Source organism: Genypterus blacodes, unplaced genomic scaffold, assembly GCF_046128005.1.
Source record: "Genypterus blacodes isolate CSIRO-AG114 ecotype Tasmania unplaced genomic scaffold, CSIRO-AGI_Gbla_v1 ptg000216l_1, whole genome shotgun sequence".
NCBI lineage: Eukaryota > Metazoa > Chordata > Actinopteri > Ophidiiformes > Ophidiidae > Genypterus > Genypterus blacodes.
In genome coordinates, this window is record NW_027467015.1 from 268,298 (window position 1) to 284,328 (window position 16,031).

General features: G+C 44.5%; 1 protein-coding gene across 3 annotated transcripts in view; it reads left to right on the forward strand.

The window, feature by feature from the left end:
* tnrc6c2 (trinucleotide repeat containing adaptor 6C2) overlaps positions 1-16,031 on the forward strand; it is a 48,414-nt gene that overhangs the window by 25,447 nt on the left and 6,936 nt on the right. For 2 of the 3 annotated variants that reach the window (XM_076170238.1, XM_076170240.1), the window contains 17 exons: positions 2,860-5,355; positions 6,595-6,798; positions 7,227-7,387; positions 7,535-7,612; positions 7,914-7,971; positions 8,081-8,223; positions 8,376-8,522; positions 9,559-9,720; positions 9,880-9,999; positions 10,322-10,405; positions 11,028-11,310; positions 11,653-11,817; positions 13,138-13,329; positions 13,468-13,617; positions 13,993-14,208; positions 14,927-15,000; positions 15,339-15,478. In XM_076170238.1, the coding sequence (XP_076026353.1) occupies positions 2,860-5,355; positions 6,595-6,798; positions 7,227-7,387; positions 7,535-7,612; positions 7,914-7,971; positions 8,081-8,223; positions 8,376-8,522; positions 9,559-9,720; positions 9,880-9,999; positions 10,322-10,405; positions 11,028-11,310; positions 11,653-11,817; positions 13,138-13,329; positions 13,468-13,617; positions 13,993-14,208; positions 14,927-15,000; positions 15,339-15,478 (4,873 nt within the window). Of the gene's footprint in view, positions 1-929; positions 1,089-2,859; positions 5,356-6,594; positions 6,799-7,226; positions 7,388-7,534; positions 7,613-7,913; positions 7,972-8,080; positions 8,224-8,375; positions 8,523-9,558; positions 9,721-9,879; positions 10,000-10,321; positions 10,406-11,027; positions 11,311-11,652; positions 11,818-13,137; positions 13,330-13,467; positions 13,618-13,992; positions 14,209-14,926; positions 15,001-15,338; positions 15,479-16,031 lie in introns of those variants that run through there. The other variant, XM_076170239.1, reaches the window with a different exon arrangement.

The following is a 16,031-nucleotide window of genomic DNA, read 5'->3' on the forward strand; positions in this document are numbered from 1 at the left end:
AAAGGTAAACACACCCATGAGCCACTGAGAGCTTGGTTAGTTACCACTGACCAGCTGTTTGGATTTATTTCATTTCTTCCTTCCCCAGACAGTTTGACTGGTGGGTACGCAAAGTTGTGTCAAATCAGTGGATTTGAAATTGTGCCAAACCAGTCTTGGTGAAACACAGGCAGAGATCCTTTAACATACTTAACATACAGTGTTGGAAATAAAGCCTCACCCAGTGATGCAAGCAGGGAGAACTTTTTCAGAAAATTGTCACATTTAGGCTGGCGTTTCTTTTAGATTTTTGAATTTTAAATAACACCAACTGGGGCTTCATTCACACATCTGTTCAGTGGAATCATCAAGGCAGTGGACAAATGCAAAATAAGCTTATTAAGCTAACATGGGCCTACAGATTCGATTCAATTATTCAATTATTTTTTTAGCAAGATTTAGACAAGATTAGGCTAAATCTATTCCCTGTTATGTGTCATTAACTAAGCACAAAAGTTGAATCTAGAGCTGTTTGAATATCTGCCAGAAAGATCACTCCATGCCTTAAGTGGATGTTTCTGGCATGTTGAAAATCATGGTATGTCCCAATTTTACATGAGGAATGATCATTTGTGCTGACAGGTATGGAAGCTCATGTTTAGCACAGTCTAACTTTCCTTTAGTAGTTTGTGTTAAGTTTCACAGAATCCTATTTGCTTTGTTGTCTTATTAGTTTCTTTCTCCATCGAACTGATTGCAAACTGTGTAGGCTCGTGTCAGAGCGAGAGAGAGGGGAGGGAGGGAGGGAGGGAGGGAGGGAGTGTGTGTGTGATCAGTCTGACGACCCTGTGTGATAAGGCAGCCTGGAAAACGGAGATAAGTGTGCCGAGGTGAAAATTGCATGTGGAGGCACTCAGTGGTGCAATATCTTAAAGCCACATATCTGCCAGCATTTGCCTGTGTGTCCACATACCTCAAACAAATGGATTTTTCCTCAGTGCAACAGGATTGTTTTGACCACTGGGTCTTAATCTCATGATGGATAACTTCTGGCAATTATGGAAATCACTACAACAGACTGATGGAAGCTAATGGCAGAGTAATAGAAAGTAAGGAAGCTTAATTACCAAACAAGGCTAATATTTTACAAACACCGAGACTGGGCATTGTAATTAAGGGTTAGTGAACCACACAGCGGCTGCTCAGAATGTTTGTATGAAAGGCGGGTCAGGCTTTGAAAAGCGCTTGTGTTTTATGTGTAATGCTCTAGTGTTCCATTTCAATATATTTCATGCCCTGAAACACTGCTTAAAGTTAAAACTACCTTTTCAGTTACACAGGGATTTCAATAATGGATACTATATGTCAAGCTTTTACTATTTACTGTTACTTTCTCTAGGTGGTGGAAATGAACCAACCCAGATACTACCTAGCTCCCAGAAACACATTCTGGCGTTTATTGATACACTCTCTCTTTTTCATTTGTCCTTGCTGAATTAATTTCTTCTTTTAAAAACCCAGTTGGCCTATGTAGCTGTAGTTCTCATTGGTTTTCCAGCCCATTACAAGAGGCTGAGTCTCGTGGTCAGGAAGTTTGCATGCTGGATCGATAACCGCCCTGCTCGCACCCACCAGCATTAATAAGATCATTGATTAGCTGCCTCCCACTGATTGATTACCCCTTTATAGCATTGAATCAGTCTATTATTGGGTCAGCCTCTGATGGGATTCTTTTGTGATTAATGAAATTGCTTTTGTGTGATACAATGTTGATTAGAGAATTCTAGTTCCTTGCAATTTTGCTTAAAGGGAAGTATTATAGGGCAGGATTTACATAGCACACAAGGAAATACCTACACACGTACAGCATGTTACAGACAGACAGACAGAGGGAGTTGAAATGTACACAAATGCACAAATCCATGAGAGAGCAGGGGGGTTTTAGTTCCATAGGGCACTGCAGTTGGAGGAGGAGCAGGTCCGGTGGAGCGAGGGGAGTGATGGATGAGAAGCAGTGCTGGTTTCATTCCAATAAATGAGCAGCGTTCCACTTGGGCTTCCCTTCACAGCCCCAGCCAGCGAAGCCGCGATGGAGACGAATGGGCCTCTCATTGCTCAATGTTAGGGGAGAGCACAGGCAAGAGAGGGAGAAATTAAAGGGTGAGGGAGAAAGTGAGAAAGGGGGCAGAAGTGTGCAATGGAAAGGCCAGAGAAGATATCAGGGGAGTTGCAAACAACTCAAGAGTGAAAAAGAAGTAGGGGTATGGCAAGAGCAGGAGAGAGTGGACTGGAAAACTATTGGCAAGAACGAGGATGAATCTGAAATATGCAGAGAGGCAGTTGAGTGAGTAATGGAGAGAGGAGTAAAGAGGAAATGTGAAATAAAAGAAGGCATGGGCTCCATCTCCTTGTTTCTATTTGGCTGACTGCACCAGGGCAAGGATATATGGATATACCATAGCTCATGTGACATGTAGAACGTCTGGTTGTGCATTCTGATTATGTGTTGGATTCTGAGGCCCACGAGAGTGTGACGATTTCATTCGACCAAGTCTGATAGCTTGCATCAACCAACCAAGAAGATAGAATTGGTCCAGAGACCTACAGGGGGCTGGATTACATAATGTTCCTTTGTCTAACTTAACCATTTTTAATTTAATTTCTTTCTTCTCATCTGATTTTCCTCTTGCTGTTGCTGTTTGTCTTGTTGCTGTTTGTCTTTGTCTTTACTTTCTATAGTTTCTAAATCTTTTGTGTTTCTCCATCCTCTTTAATGCAAATCTGTCTCTTTTACTGGTCATTACTGTCTTTGACTGAATCACCTCTGGTTAACAATGTCTCAACTTTTTTTTGCCTCTCTCCTTCCCTTTCTCTCTTCAGACATATTCCTCCAGAGTGGTCCTGGTACCCAGAATGAGACCTCTCCCTGGGGAGCCTCTGTGATCATTGACAGAAGCGACACAGAAGCCTGGCCCTCCATCAGCCGCAGTAGTGAACCCATCTGTCCCACAGCACCAGAATGCCCCTTAGGCTCAGCTAGCTCCAACTCAGACACCAGTGCTGTCGCTACCACAAATAGTAGTAGTTTTCTGAGTATGGCCACAGGTGCCACAGGCCAGCAGGCCCACTACTCCTCTCTTAAAGCTAACGTTAATATGATGACAGGGTCTGGGGGAGCCACCACTATATCTGGTAACAGAAGCTGGGGATCTGATGGGAAACAAGATGGAATGAATGGTGGCCGAGCAGGAGCACCCAATGGCTGGGGCTCTCACAATTTTAACTTGAACCTCAATCCCAATGCCAACCCATCCGCTTGGCCTGTCCTGGGCCACGAAGGTGGTGGGATTAGTATGGGCCCAAATGGCGTGCCCAACTCCTCATCTCTCCCACCAGGTATCAATGGCAATGGAACCATGGGGAATGGGAAACTTGGAGGAGGTGATACAGAAGGTGGAGGATGGGGTGGTATGATGAGTCCTAATGAAAATGATCAGCATCCTTCTTCCAACTCAAATTTGTCTTTCAAGATGGAACCTGCTAACCTTAACACTGATGGACCAAACCACACTAAGCCACAGAAGCAAGCTCAGGAGCCTATGAGCCCTATCCATGGATTGCCTGGCTGGGGAGGCCAGTCACCCACTGAATCATCCCAGCTCAATGGGGACACAACAGGCAGCTCTGTATGGGGAAGTGTGGAAACCAAGGCAGCTGACTCCCCCAAGGACTCAGGATGGGACTCAACTCCCTCTGGAGGCCTTTCTGCCTGGGGCCGCCAAGGTAGTGGTGGTGGTAGTAGTGGAAGTGGTGGCTGGGGTGACTGGGGCAAATCCTCTGGAGCTGGGGATGGATCTAAAGGTTGGGACTCAGCCGATGCTGGTAGTTCTGGTTCAGGCCAGGAGCAGCAAGTAAGCTCTTGGGGCCAGCAGCCTGGAACAGCCCCAGCAAGTGAAGGCAGTGGTGATAGCAGCGAAGGTCGAGCCAATGGCAGAGACCGGTCCTCAAGCGAGGAGTTTACTCCCCCGTTACCCCGCCAAGACCTCGACCCAAGGGTTCTGAGTAATACAGGCTGGGGACAGACCCCCATCCGACAACACACTATTTGGGAGATGGAACAAGCTAGCTCTGATGGTGGGAAGAGCAATAGCAGCACAGACACCTTAGGGGGTTCGAGTTTGAATGGTGGACCCTCATCCACTAATGGAGGTACCGTCAATCCTAGCATTGGTCCCAACCAGAGGCCTGTATCTGGAGGGAAGAGCGATGGGGGAGGATCATCATCCTCTAGCTGGGGAGTCCATCCACCACAGTCAATGCAGACTGGATCAGGATGGGGAGACCCCCCAAAGCCTCCCAGCAAGGCTCCAAATGGTTCTAACAGTGGTTGGGGAGAACCATTATCGACCAATGGTCCTAAAAATGGAGGCCCGCAATCATGGGGTTCTGAGAACAAGTCACCCAGTTGGGATGATGGCATGACTAAAAACCAGCCTACTAGCTGGAGAGAGGGCCCTAAAACCTCCCATGGCTGGGGCAATAGTAGTGGGGGATCCAATGGCTCTAGCACAGGGGAGTGGGGAGAGGCAGAAGTCAAAAACAATGGCTCCTCCACTAACATGTGGGAAGGTGAGGGAGGCAATGGAGGAGGCAATGGAGGAGGCAATGGAGGAGGCAATGGAGGAGGCAATGGAGGAGGAAATGGAGGAGGAAATGGAGGAGGAAATGGTGGATGGAAGGAAAGCCCCCGAGGCGGAAATGGAGGAGGTGGATGGGGAAAACCAACCCCTGCTGTCAGTACTAACAGCTGGGGGGACTCTTCACGTGCCAATGGCCCGGCACCAGCAAGCTGGGGTTCCTCCAAGCCCCAGGAAAGTAGCAGCAGCAGCAGCACTGGAAGTGGAGGAGGTGGCAGCATTGGTTCCTGGGGTGGTGCTGGTTCTGTGAAGCAGAACACCTCTAATTGGGGCAATGTCAGCAAACAAGATCAGGGTATGGATCCCACTGGCTGGGAAGAGCCTTCCCCTCCCTCCATCCGTAGGAAGATGGAAATAGATGATGGAACATCAACCTGGGGTGATCCCAACACCAAGAGCAAGACTGTTAACTTGTGGGACCGCAATAATCCCAACAATAACCCAGGCAGTGGCCCACCACCCAGTAAGAATGGTGGAATGATAATATCAAACAATAACAATCACTCTGTTGGCCCCATCAACAACAATCACCATCATACCCACCACATGCACCATCATCCTCATCATGGCCAGCCCCCAAATCACCTGCAACATCATGGCAACAACAATGGATCACCCAACACCAGTGCCCCACATCAGGGTGGGGGGCCCCAGGGGAGACCCCCCCTCGCTAACCCAGGTATGTAACAAATAAAACATTTAACATTGATCATAAAGACCCTGCAATCTCCAAATATTGCCTGAAATTCTAGTTTTCTTTAAATGACAAGGTTATTCCATATGGCTTAAATATGCCACTATGTTAAGCATATTTCCTTAAAGCCTGAGATCCAATACTTTTTTCCGACGGCAGCAATAATATTTATGAGGCTGTATTGAATGTTAGAACCAATCTTTATAATAAAATGTTTGAAAAGGGCTAAGGAGAGAGTTGTTTTTACTCGGCCATAGATGAAGTGACTAAATTTCTAATAAAGGCATTTTCGTTATTGCAATGATTATTCCAGCTAAGATTTCCCTCACAATTATTAAGAAGATAGCCACAGAGGTATTGCGGCTGTTTTCAGTGGTCATGCATACATAATTAAGACTCTTCAAGCTTAAGTTAGCACCAGTTAAAATAAATCTTTGTGAAGACAAAGGCCAGGCATATAGAGATGGCAGGGCTTTAATGCACAGCCCACTCTCCTCTTGTGTTAGGAATGTGAATGAGACCATTGCCCCCTACTGGTGGTTATTTGCGCTGCATCTATCAAGGCCAATCTATGCACCAGCATCATAAACACCAGTGTTCATTTTAGAAGATCAGAGAGAGGGAAGCTCAGAAAGAGACTGATGAATGAGCAGGCAAAGAGAGAGAGGAGACACAGGGTGGGAGATTGAACAAGAAGGCTGTGTGCAGGCCAGACGTTAAACTGGCGTAGACCAGCTGGCATGAGCTGCTGTTCTTTCTCCTTCTCCACATACTCACACACACACACACACACACTTGCTTCCTTTCAGGCCAGACTGGGCTGGTGGAGGGCCCGCTGCTGTCTTAAGGGGAGGGTGCCATGAAAGGCCTCTATATGTAAACAGCATGGCAGCACTTCAAATGACTATCCCACTGTCTCTCTTGATTAACATTTCACTGCAACAAATGTTTCTCTTCCATTTTCTTTGCTTTGAATATATTTTGTTAAAAGATTGATTATTTGATCATATTGGTTCAGATTTTGAGGCCTGACTTTAGCCAAACTGTTTCCCTGTACATCTCAAATTCTGAACTCTTTACTCTCTTGCCCTCAGAAATCAGGAGCCACAGTTTATTGTTGCGTTTGTAAAGAATAATCATGAAAGGAGTATACATGACATGACAATAAGTAAAATAAGAGCTATTAATTAATTCATTTCCTTCTCCTATTACCTCTTTTCTCAGGTTGGGGAGAGCTTCCCAGTGTACAACCCAAGTCAGAGCCTGCCTGGGGAGAGCCAGCAGTTCCATCATCAGCCATGGACAATGGGACCTCTGCCTGGGGCAAGCCTAAAGGGAGTGTCGGCGGATGGGCAGATGGGGGCCATGAGCCTTCTGGGCCCTATGGCAGGACCAATGGACCCCCAGGTTCTGCACCCTGCAAGCCAGGTAACGTAGTAGATGAACAGTATGTGCAAATGGAATCATGTGTGATGTCTGTCCTACATTAGACCAGGTGTTGCTGACAGTGATTGATTGTCAGCAACACCTGGTCTGTGTGCTGTTAAGTGAACAAGAACAGGAAGTTTCCAAAACCTGTTTCCATTTGTGTCATTTAGAGAGCTTTTTTAGGGCTACTGAAGCATTGCCGAGAATAAAGCAATTCCATGCATCAGCAGGTCTCTGTTATTTGTGCTGTTGTTTTGAAATTTTGGAAATAGTGGAAAGTTTGAAATGTAAAATGCATGTGAAATGGCAAGACTGGCACCGAGTGATCAGATTGAATTACTACAACTCACTCTCCAAAATGGCTCGTGTTTTCAAGGATCACACATCTGATTACGAAGTTCTTAAATGTTATCCCATCTCTTTGTCAGGCCCCAAACCTATGCAAGATGGCTGGGGAAATGGAGGGGACGACATGGGCATGTCTACTGGCCAATGGGACACTGAGGATGGGGACATGTGGAACAGCCCCACCTCCCAGGAGAACAGCTCCTCTTGCAACTCTTGGGGACCCAAAAAAATCCCAAGCAAGGTCAGAGAACGTAGTCTTCACTAACCTTTTGTCACAAACATATTGGCAGGTATTGGTGTGGAAGTCATTATAAGAGTCCTGGGATGGTGTGAAGACATTTATTTTAAAGTTGAAATTAACAAAAGTTGTTGCTTGTTAATTATTCAGGGGAAGATCAGCAACAAGCCAGATGAGGCCTGGATCATGAACCGTCTCATCAAGCAGCTCACTGACATGGGCTTTCCGGTACGAGAGGCAATGCACACTCATGCATACATAACACTACCATATTATTGTTATTATTGTTATTATTGTTATGTTTATACATAAATATTATATTATTTATTTTGATTTTACCGCTAGCTGTCAGATCTTTCTTTCTACTTCTTAGCTGGATTGGGTTTTACAACTGTCCACTATTAAAATCCCTTTACTTTCAATCCAGCAATGTCTGTTATATTTATACATCCATATTACATTGAAACCAAGACTAAATGGTATGGTTCCTTGCTGATACGCCATAGTCATTGATGTTTGTGTGTTACAGAGAGACCCTGCTGAGGAGGCTTTGAAGAGCAACAACATGAACCTGGACCAGGCCATGAGTAAGTTCACAAACAATGTAGTGCAGCTTGTACAGTTTGTTGTACATACTGTCCATGATTGTTGTGTCTACACTTCTCATTTAACAACCTTCTTCATTTCTCCACTCAGGTGCCCTTTTGGAGAAGAAGATGGACCTGGATAAGCGGGGTATGGGCATGTCTGATTACAGCAACGGCATGAATAAGCCCATGGTGTGTCGGCCCTCTGTTCTCTCCAAAGACCCCTCTGACCGTGCCCCCTTCCTCGACAAGGTGAGACAATGATGCTGAATTCTGCATATGGATTTGCTTTATATGATTTATTTGATCATATAAGTTATAATCACCTTTCTTTGTAATCAGTACAAGGTCTTCATTTTTCTCCCTCTTTTCTCTTTTCCCCCATTTGTCTTGTTCTGGTCCAGGATGTTGGTATGTCAGATGATGCCCCCCCATCACCGTTTCTGCCTTCTCCCTGCCTGAAGCTCCCCCTGGCCAACAGCAGCCTTCCTGGGCAGGGTCTGGGACAAGGCAACCCGGGGCTGGCCATGCAAAACTTGAACAACAGACAGGTAACACACACAAAGCAGATTCTTCACACATCATTTGTTCTGCACAATTTTTTAAGAATTAGAATAGTCTCATATTTCCCAGTACACCAAAAGTCATAGCAGAATGGATTCAGTTATATTGACAACCACTCTACTGTGCAGATAATCTCAAAGTGCTAAATATAGCAATTGTTATATCAATTTATAATGTAAAGTCATTATTCGGTAGTTGAATAGTAGTCTGAATTTGTGGCCATGCTTGCAACATTGATTTGAATTTTACACACACACACACACACACACACACACACACACACACACACACACACACACACACACCTCTCTCTGTATGTGTGTGTGTCTATGACCTTGCCTGAAGTGCCCATTGAAACCAGATAGTTAAGTTCTATCAAATAATCCCCCTAGAGGCAGCCTTGGCCCAGAAAAAAAATGTATGTCCTTGAAGCCCAAACAAAGGCACTTTATGCAGGCCTGCCATCCACTGAATAGAATGACCGCTCTTAGCTACATGGAATGGGATGTGTAGCACGAGCTCATGCTGCCATTTATTGGCTAATTTTGGACTATTTGAATAAGTAAAATGATTACCATTTAATTGTAACAGCTTGCTGCTCTCACTTACTCATCAATTTGTCCTTTGGTCTGTCAAAGAGGGTGTTTTGGACCTTGAGGTTGCATGCCATGAAAACTGTTTGATATTACAATATTACTGTGTGAGCAGGGGATATCACTGAGCTGAGCTAAATCTTTTGAATGCCCTTTTATTGCCTTCTCCTTTCCTCTAATTCAAGTGCACTCATGCCATCTTTTAGCAAAACATTAATTTAATTAAATGCAATAACTCGGTAGTGACTTGACACTTCCTCTTGACATTATTCTTGAGGTGTTCTTGAAACCTTTATGTGGTCAGGCATATACACAGTTCTTCCCACTTCACACACTGATACATATGGGGAGCGGCTTCATTGATTTGGACCAAATGTGGCTGTTTTAAAGTGATTTCATTGTAACCATATGGCCATGTATTGATGTACAGATGCCCAGTGGAATGTTTGGCAGTAGTGGAGCAGCACAAACTCGGGCCATGCAGCAGCAGCAGCAGCAGCAGCAGCAGCAGCCTCCTCAGCCACCAGTGCCACCTCTCAGCTCCTCCCAGCCTAGTCTACGTGCTCAAGTGCCTCAGTTTCTCTCCCCTCAGGTACACCCACATACATGCAGTATCCACCCACACACATACATAACAGATGTGTAATGTGCAGCAATATGTCAGCCAAACTTGTGAACATTGATATCTCTACTTTTGTTTTTTTTATTGAATTACTGTTTTACACTTACACGCATCGTTCTCTCTATCCAGGTCCAAGCACAGCTCTTGCAGTTTGCAGCAAAAAACATTGGTCTGAACCCTGCACTTTTAACCTCACCAATAAACCCTCAACAAATGACCCTATTGTACCAACTTCAGCAACTGCAAATGGTGAGTCAAAGTCTTTAACTAAACAGAAGGGGGAACCATGGTATTGTTCATAAATTAAATTCTGCTATTGAATGAGACAGTGAGGCAAGTGGAAAATGTTTATCGGTGCTTGTGATGTGCCTCCAAAACAAACTATCCACATACTTTAATGCATGCAGATAGGGAACATGCACTTCCCCAGGCATACGTGTCAAAGAAGTGTTCTTTACAAACACCAGAAAATGTACAGATCATCATATTTTAACTGCAGACACTCAAGAATGTTTCGGTTTCCAAAGATGAATTAACACTCTTTCTCCTCTTTCGACCTTCTTCCATCCAGGCCTACCAGCGTTTACAAATCCAGCAGCAGATGATGCAGGCGCAGCGCAATGTTTCCGGCCCCATAAGACAACAAGAGCAGCAAGTGAGTCAACGTACACATTCAGTCGCCCCAAACACAGAATGTATGGGCATAAAGGCGACTTGTATCCTGTTGACGGTGACTCGCTGTGTTGACTGACTCGGATCTGAGATCTCAGATCTGCCACATGACAGCCTGACAGCCTGACGATAAAAAATGGAAGTTGCACAAGTTAACTTTGTGAAGTTATGCGCCGTGGCGCATGAGAAGCAGCTTACTTGCGGTTGTGGTCATCATGGGCCAATAACTCTTGTTCCCTTTTCGTGACGTGTTCGTAACTTCGGTCAGTGACACAGATGTTCACCACAGCTTTGGTGAAAAAAGTGCATTTTTCATTAAGTTCTTCTTTTACATTTACTATTAGTCGTTCTAGTCTTTTCCCCCTCTGCCTTGCTTCAATTTATGGTTTTGCCACATTTACTCTTCCTTCTTTCTTCACCTTTTCACCCTCGGCACTTTCTCAGGATTTTCCATTCTTATTACTTTTCTTCACCCTCAATTAAATCGAGATTTTCACTCTCATGTTTCCTGTCTTCCTGTCAACTCATACTTTGGACTCTTCTTGTCATCTTGTTCACCTTCTTTCCTCCTAGTGCATTGATGTGACACATGTCCTCTCCCCCAGGTTGCACGTACAATCACCAACATGCAGCAGCAGATCCAGCAGCACCAGCGTCAGCTGTACCAGGCGTTGCTGATGAAGCAGCAGCAGCTTCCCTCTCACTCCTCCTCTTCCTCCTCCTCCTCCACTGGTCTGCATCCACCGGGTGGCCCTGCTGGAGGCCATGGATCCGGCAAATCAACCCTGGACCCCTTCACAGGCCCCCATCAGGCTCCGGGCCTCTCTGATTCACTGCACACCAAAGAGCCGCCGTCTTCGCCCAACTCCTACAGCACCTATCCTCTCTGTGAGTGTGGCATGGTGGCAAAGAACTCATTTTTGGCTCACACACCTTCCCTGCTGGGAATCTGACAAAAGTCGTAGCTTGCTTGTTGGGTTTGTTGTTGCTTTGTTCACAAGTCTTAATCCAACATATGGGCTTTCACAATTCATCAATACAGTATTCATTCCATTCTGAATGCATGTAAAACAAAAACATCAGGCTACGGGTATTTTACATTTGAAAACGTTTTAGGGTCCACTGATATTGATTTTATGGTTAAAATACATTTTTGTCTATTGAGGTATTTTCTCATGTAGTAATTTCCCCCCACCAACTTGAAACTGAAGTGTTGTCTTGTGTGTACAGCTGGACTGAATCCAAACATGAATGTAAACTGCATGGAGGTTGGGGGTCTGTCCCTGAAGGAACCCCCTCAGCCCCAGTCCCGCCTGTCACAGTGGACTCACCCCAACTCCATGGACAACCTCTCCGGCAACTCCTCAAGCATGGAGAACAACCTCAATAAGCACGGTACAAGCAACACGGGCAAGCAAGCACAAACACATATGTAGGCTCGCCATGAAGATTTCAAAATAACCTAATCACTGAGCACACACTACACATTTCTGTGTTGCACAATTTTGATGTAGATACTTTAATTTAAGTGCTTTCCTTAGTGCTTTAAGATACTTCCCGTAGTCATTAAATTTTGAATTATCTGGCACAGTAAAAATTGAAGGTCAATCACTTTCCTAAATCAGTAAATATGTCACATTTTTCTCTGAAATCAATACTGAGGTACATATTTGATTCAGCACATGCATGAATAATGGTTGATGCCAGCTTGTTGACATCTTAGTCTTTCATCAAAGCAGTAGACATTTCACCACACCTAGCCTTTCACACCATCTCTCTGCAAGCTCATACTCACCGACAAATCTCACATCTAGCAACACCTAAACTAGGCTCCAACAAGCAGTCAACCTCCACTCTGTGGTTGCTCTTCGCTCTGGCTCTCTGTGTTGTGTCTGTCTGTTGTTTCTAATGGAGACCGCCTAATCTTACATCCAGGGTCCTTTCCCTCCATGTGGACCTGGTGCACCTATTCACACTAAAATAGGAGCCATAATGCCACATTTTTGTTTCAATTTTAATGATCCATCATGCTCCTTCTTTGTTATTTTGCATTCTTAGTATCTGTGTTTTCATTACGTCTCACATTTGGTTCTAAAATGACTGAGGAAGCATGTATTCACACCCAGCACACACAAATAACTTTTTGTGTTTTTTTTTCACCATCTGTCTGCGGGCTGATACTAAGAATTAAGACCAACAAACAAACAAAGTGTCATCACTTTTCTCACTCGATTGCTTAAAATATAATGTATGAACAGTATTGATGGTTACTGCAGACACCCACAGGTTTAACACCTCCACAAACACATTTTAATAAACCAATGACATTTAATCTTGAAAATCTCATCAGAGTATGGACAGTGTCAATCATTTAAAAACTGGGGAGAATTTAAGATACAATGGTCATTCAAGATATAATGTATCTTGTATGCCCTGTAAAATACAATACTAAAGTAACTAAAAGTTTTGCCTGTTTACAAAGCTGCTAAAAACCAACATTCACTTTGATACAGTTTGAAAGTGAAAGCAAAATAGCCTAATTTTCAATTATCACACATTTTTCACAAATGGATGGGCTGTTTTTTAATATAGCAATAGAACAAAAGTCTTAACCTTTAGAACTGATGATTGTAAGGACGTACTCAACTTTAAAATGTATTTTTTGGAACCACTCAGTTGAACTTACTCTCTTACTTTGTTGTTTGCATTTGTTAGGTGCCATATCTGCTGCCTCTAGCCTGGGCTCTTCTGGAAAGCCCCCTCAGATGGAGGACGCATACAGCCCTTATAATCTGATGTCCAGTTCCGAGTCCCCCACCAGCCCCTTGGTGCCCCCAGACAGCTGGGGCCAGGGCAAGAGCCCCGTCGAAAAGATCTCAAATGGGAACAACATTAACTGGCCTCCAGGTGAGGACTGAGCTGGCCGACAAAAGTGGTGACACTTTGCATTTTCATATGTGATCCACCAGCTCATTTCAATTTGATACATGTTAATACATTCACATTAACAAACCCTTACTTTTGCACTTAATTTTGCTCACTCAGAGTTCTGCCCTGGTGTGCCATGGAAGGGCCTCCAGAACATCGACCCTGAGAATGACCCCAACATGACCCCAGGCAGCGTCCCTAGCGGACCTACCATCAATACGAACATCCATGACGTCAACCGATACCTGCTGCGAGACAGGAGTGGAGGTATGAATGCTGGCATTAAGACACAAAAAAACACACAAGCACAGTAGAATAAACAAAAGTCATGTTCAGGATTCAAATGAACTCTGAGCCACTGATATTACAACATGAAGTTACTTTTCCTCTCTGTTTACAACATCCCCAGTTTCTCAGTCTCAGTCCCACCCAAACCTTCACCCATTTTAATGAACCTACTCGTTGCTTAATGCCTCTAGAGGAAACCTTTATAGATACTAAGAAAGCAGCCTTACCTCAGTTTAAGCATAAACCATCCATGCCTCCAACCCAGCTTCACTCGTAAACATCCATCATCGTCTGTAACGTGAATTTGTCTCTCAAGTCTCCTCATCTGTCTTCCCACCCATTTTCCACTTTAAGGTAAACTGTCTGACATGAAGTCCACCTGGTCCCCAGGGCCCATCTCCCAGAGCCAGGCCTCTCTCTCCCACGAGCTGTGGAAAGTTCCTCAGGGGCCTCGCAGCAGTGTGGCCCCTTCCCGGCCCCCACCAGGCCTCACCCACAACAAGCACTCCTCCACGTGGGGCGGCAACTCACTTGGCCTGGCCCAAGGATGGAGCGGCTCTTACTCCTCTGGTAAGGGCTCTCCCAGCCATCTTCATCATGGATTTTACAGTGTTTAATTGTTTTCATATATTAATATAATTGATCTAATGCCTGTGTCAAATATACTGTGCTGATAAAGATAAGTGAAGTGTCCCTCTCACAAGGACATCTTTAGCCTCCTGGCTTATAGAGGAACAAACATGTTGGTGCTTAGACTTTCAGATTGTGTCATTGAAGAGCACTTCAAGTGTGTAAAACACTTAAGAATTCTCTGTAGTACCAGCCACAATATTTTTCACACCAAGCAAAACAGGGCCGTGATTAAGGACGTGTAGGTGTAAGTTCACAGCTGTGTAAAAACTGTCTGAACACACCCTGCTTAACCAATGCTTTAGTTTTTAAACTGACATTTTGAGGTTTACCAACTCTGTGAGAAGCCTCATGTAAACATCTGATGTGTGACCCTGTTTTGACATGTCACACCTAACATCACGCAGATATAACGGAAAAGTTTTAGTGCTCAAGCTACAGAACAGATAAGAATCAGACAGCAGTGATCGTTTCTCATGCTTGCCTCACTTAGATTGCATTATAGTCTGAAAGTACGAGTAAAGTGTATTCCTGCAGAATGCCTAGAGTCAATGAAAACCAGGGTACACTGTGTATTCCTCTGAACCCCTGCTGTGTTGCTTCGTATTCTACCTTACATACCACATTATATTTGAACGTCTCTGCATCTCTCTTTCAGAGGGCACCACCTGGAGCACAGACAGCTCCAACAGGACAAGCAGCTGGCTGGTGTTGAGGAATCTTACCCCACAAGTATGTACCTTATGCTGCATGAATTCATACCAGTCACACATTGGCTTCAGTTCTACAACAAATTCCTTTTTGAGTGGACCAGCTGTGTATTAGCAGCGCAGCAAGCAGGTTAATCAAGGATAAATCTGTTTCAATTGCTTTAGGAACAGTCATGGCTTATGTGCAGACACCCAAAGTGTACAGTTTGTAATCCATCCGTCATGAAGTATTGTACAACTACTCAGCTAAATGTAGACAATCATCAGTATTAATGGAAATACAACTAAGTGAATACATGTTGTGGCTGAAATGAATGACTATCAGACATGGCTGTTAACCCCTGACTCTCTGTGCTGCAGATTGATGGCTCAACTCTGCGGACGCTGTGCATGCAGCACGGCCCCCTGATCACATTCCACCTCAACCTGACCCAGGGTAACGCCGTGGTACGCTACAGCTCCAAGGACGAGGCTGCCAAAGCCCAGAAGTCTCTGCACATGTAAGCTTTAACACCGTCTGTTATGTCAGATTGAGATTAGAAAACAGCCAGTGGGGCCGTCTTCAAGCTGTAAGGTTAGAGGACAGAAAATGGGGATCACGTGAATGTTCTGTTGCTGGGATTCTTTAATGGTGCTTTCTACTGTTGAGTAAAGTTCTGAGCCAAACCTTTCAAATGGAGGAAATGGTGAGGGTTAACTCGGTGTAGGCACTAACATGTCTCAGGACTTACTGTAATCAAATGTGAACGTACAAGCAGGAAAGTTGGTTAATGTTAAAGCAGTCTGTGGCCAAACTGGCTGTGCTTCTTTATCCTCTTGGAATTTGCAGATAGTGGCAGCCCACTGGTTGTCATAGAAACAAAGTGTAGGAAGTGTGACCCCTTTTACATTTTTAGCACAAAATGTGGTTGTGGATTCTCAGAAAAGCACAATGGCGTGTATAAGTTCGTCAAAACAGTAGCGTTTTCTTAAAAAAAAGTAGGTTACCTGTATGTCAGCCCATTTACAGAAACGGTTTTCACAACCATAAAGGAAGGAAGATTATATAAACAA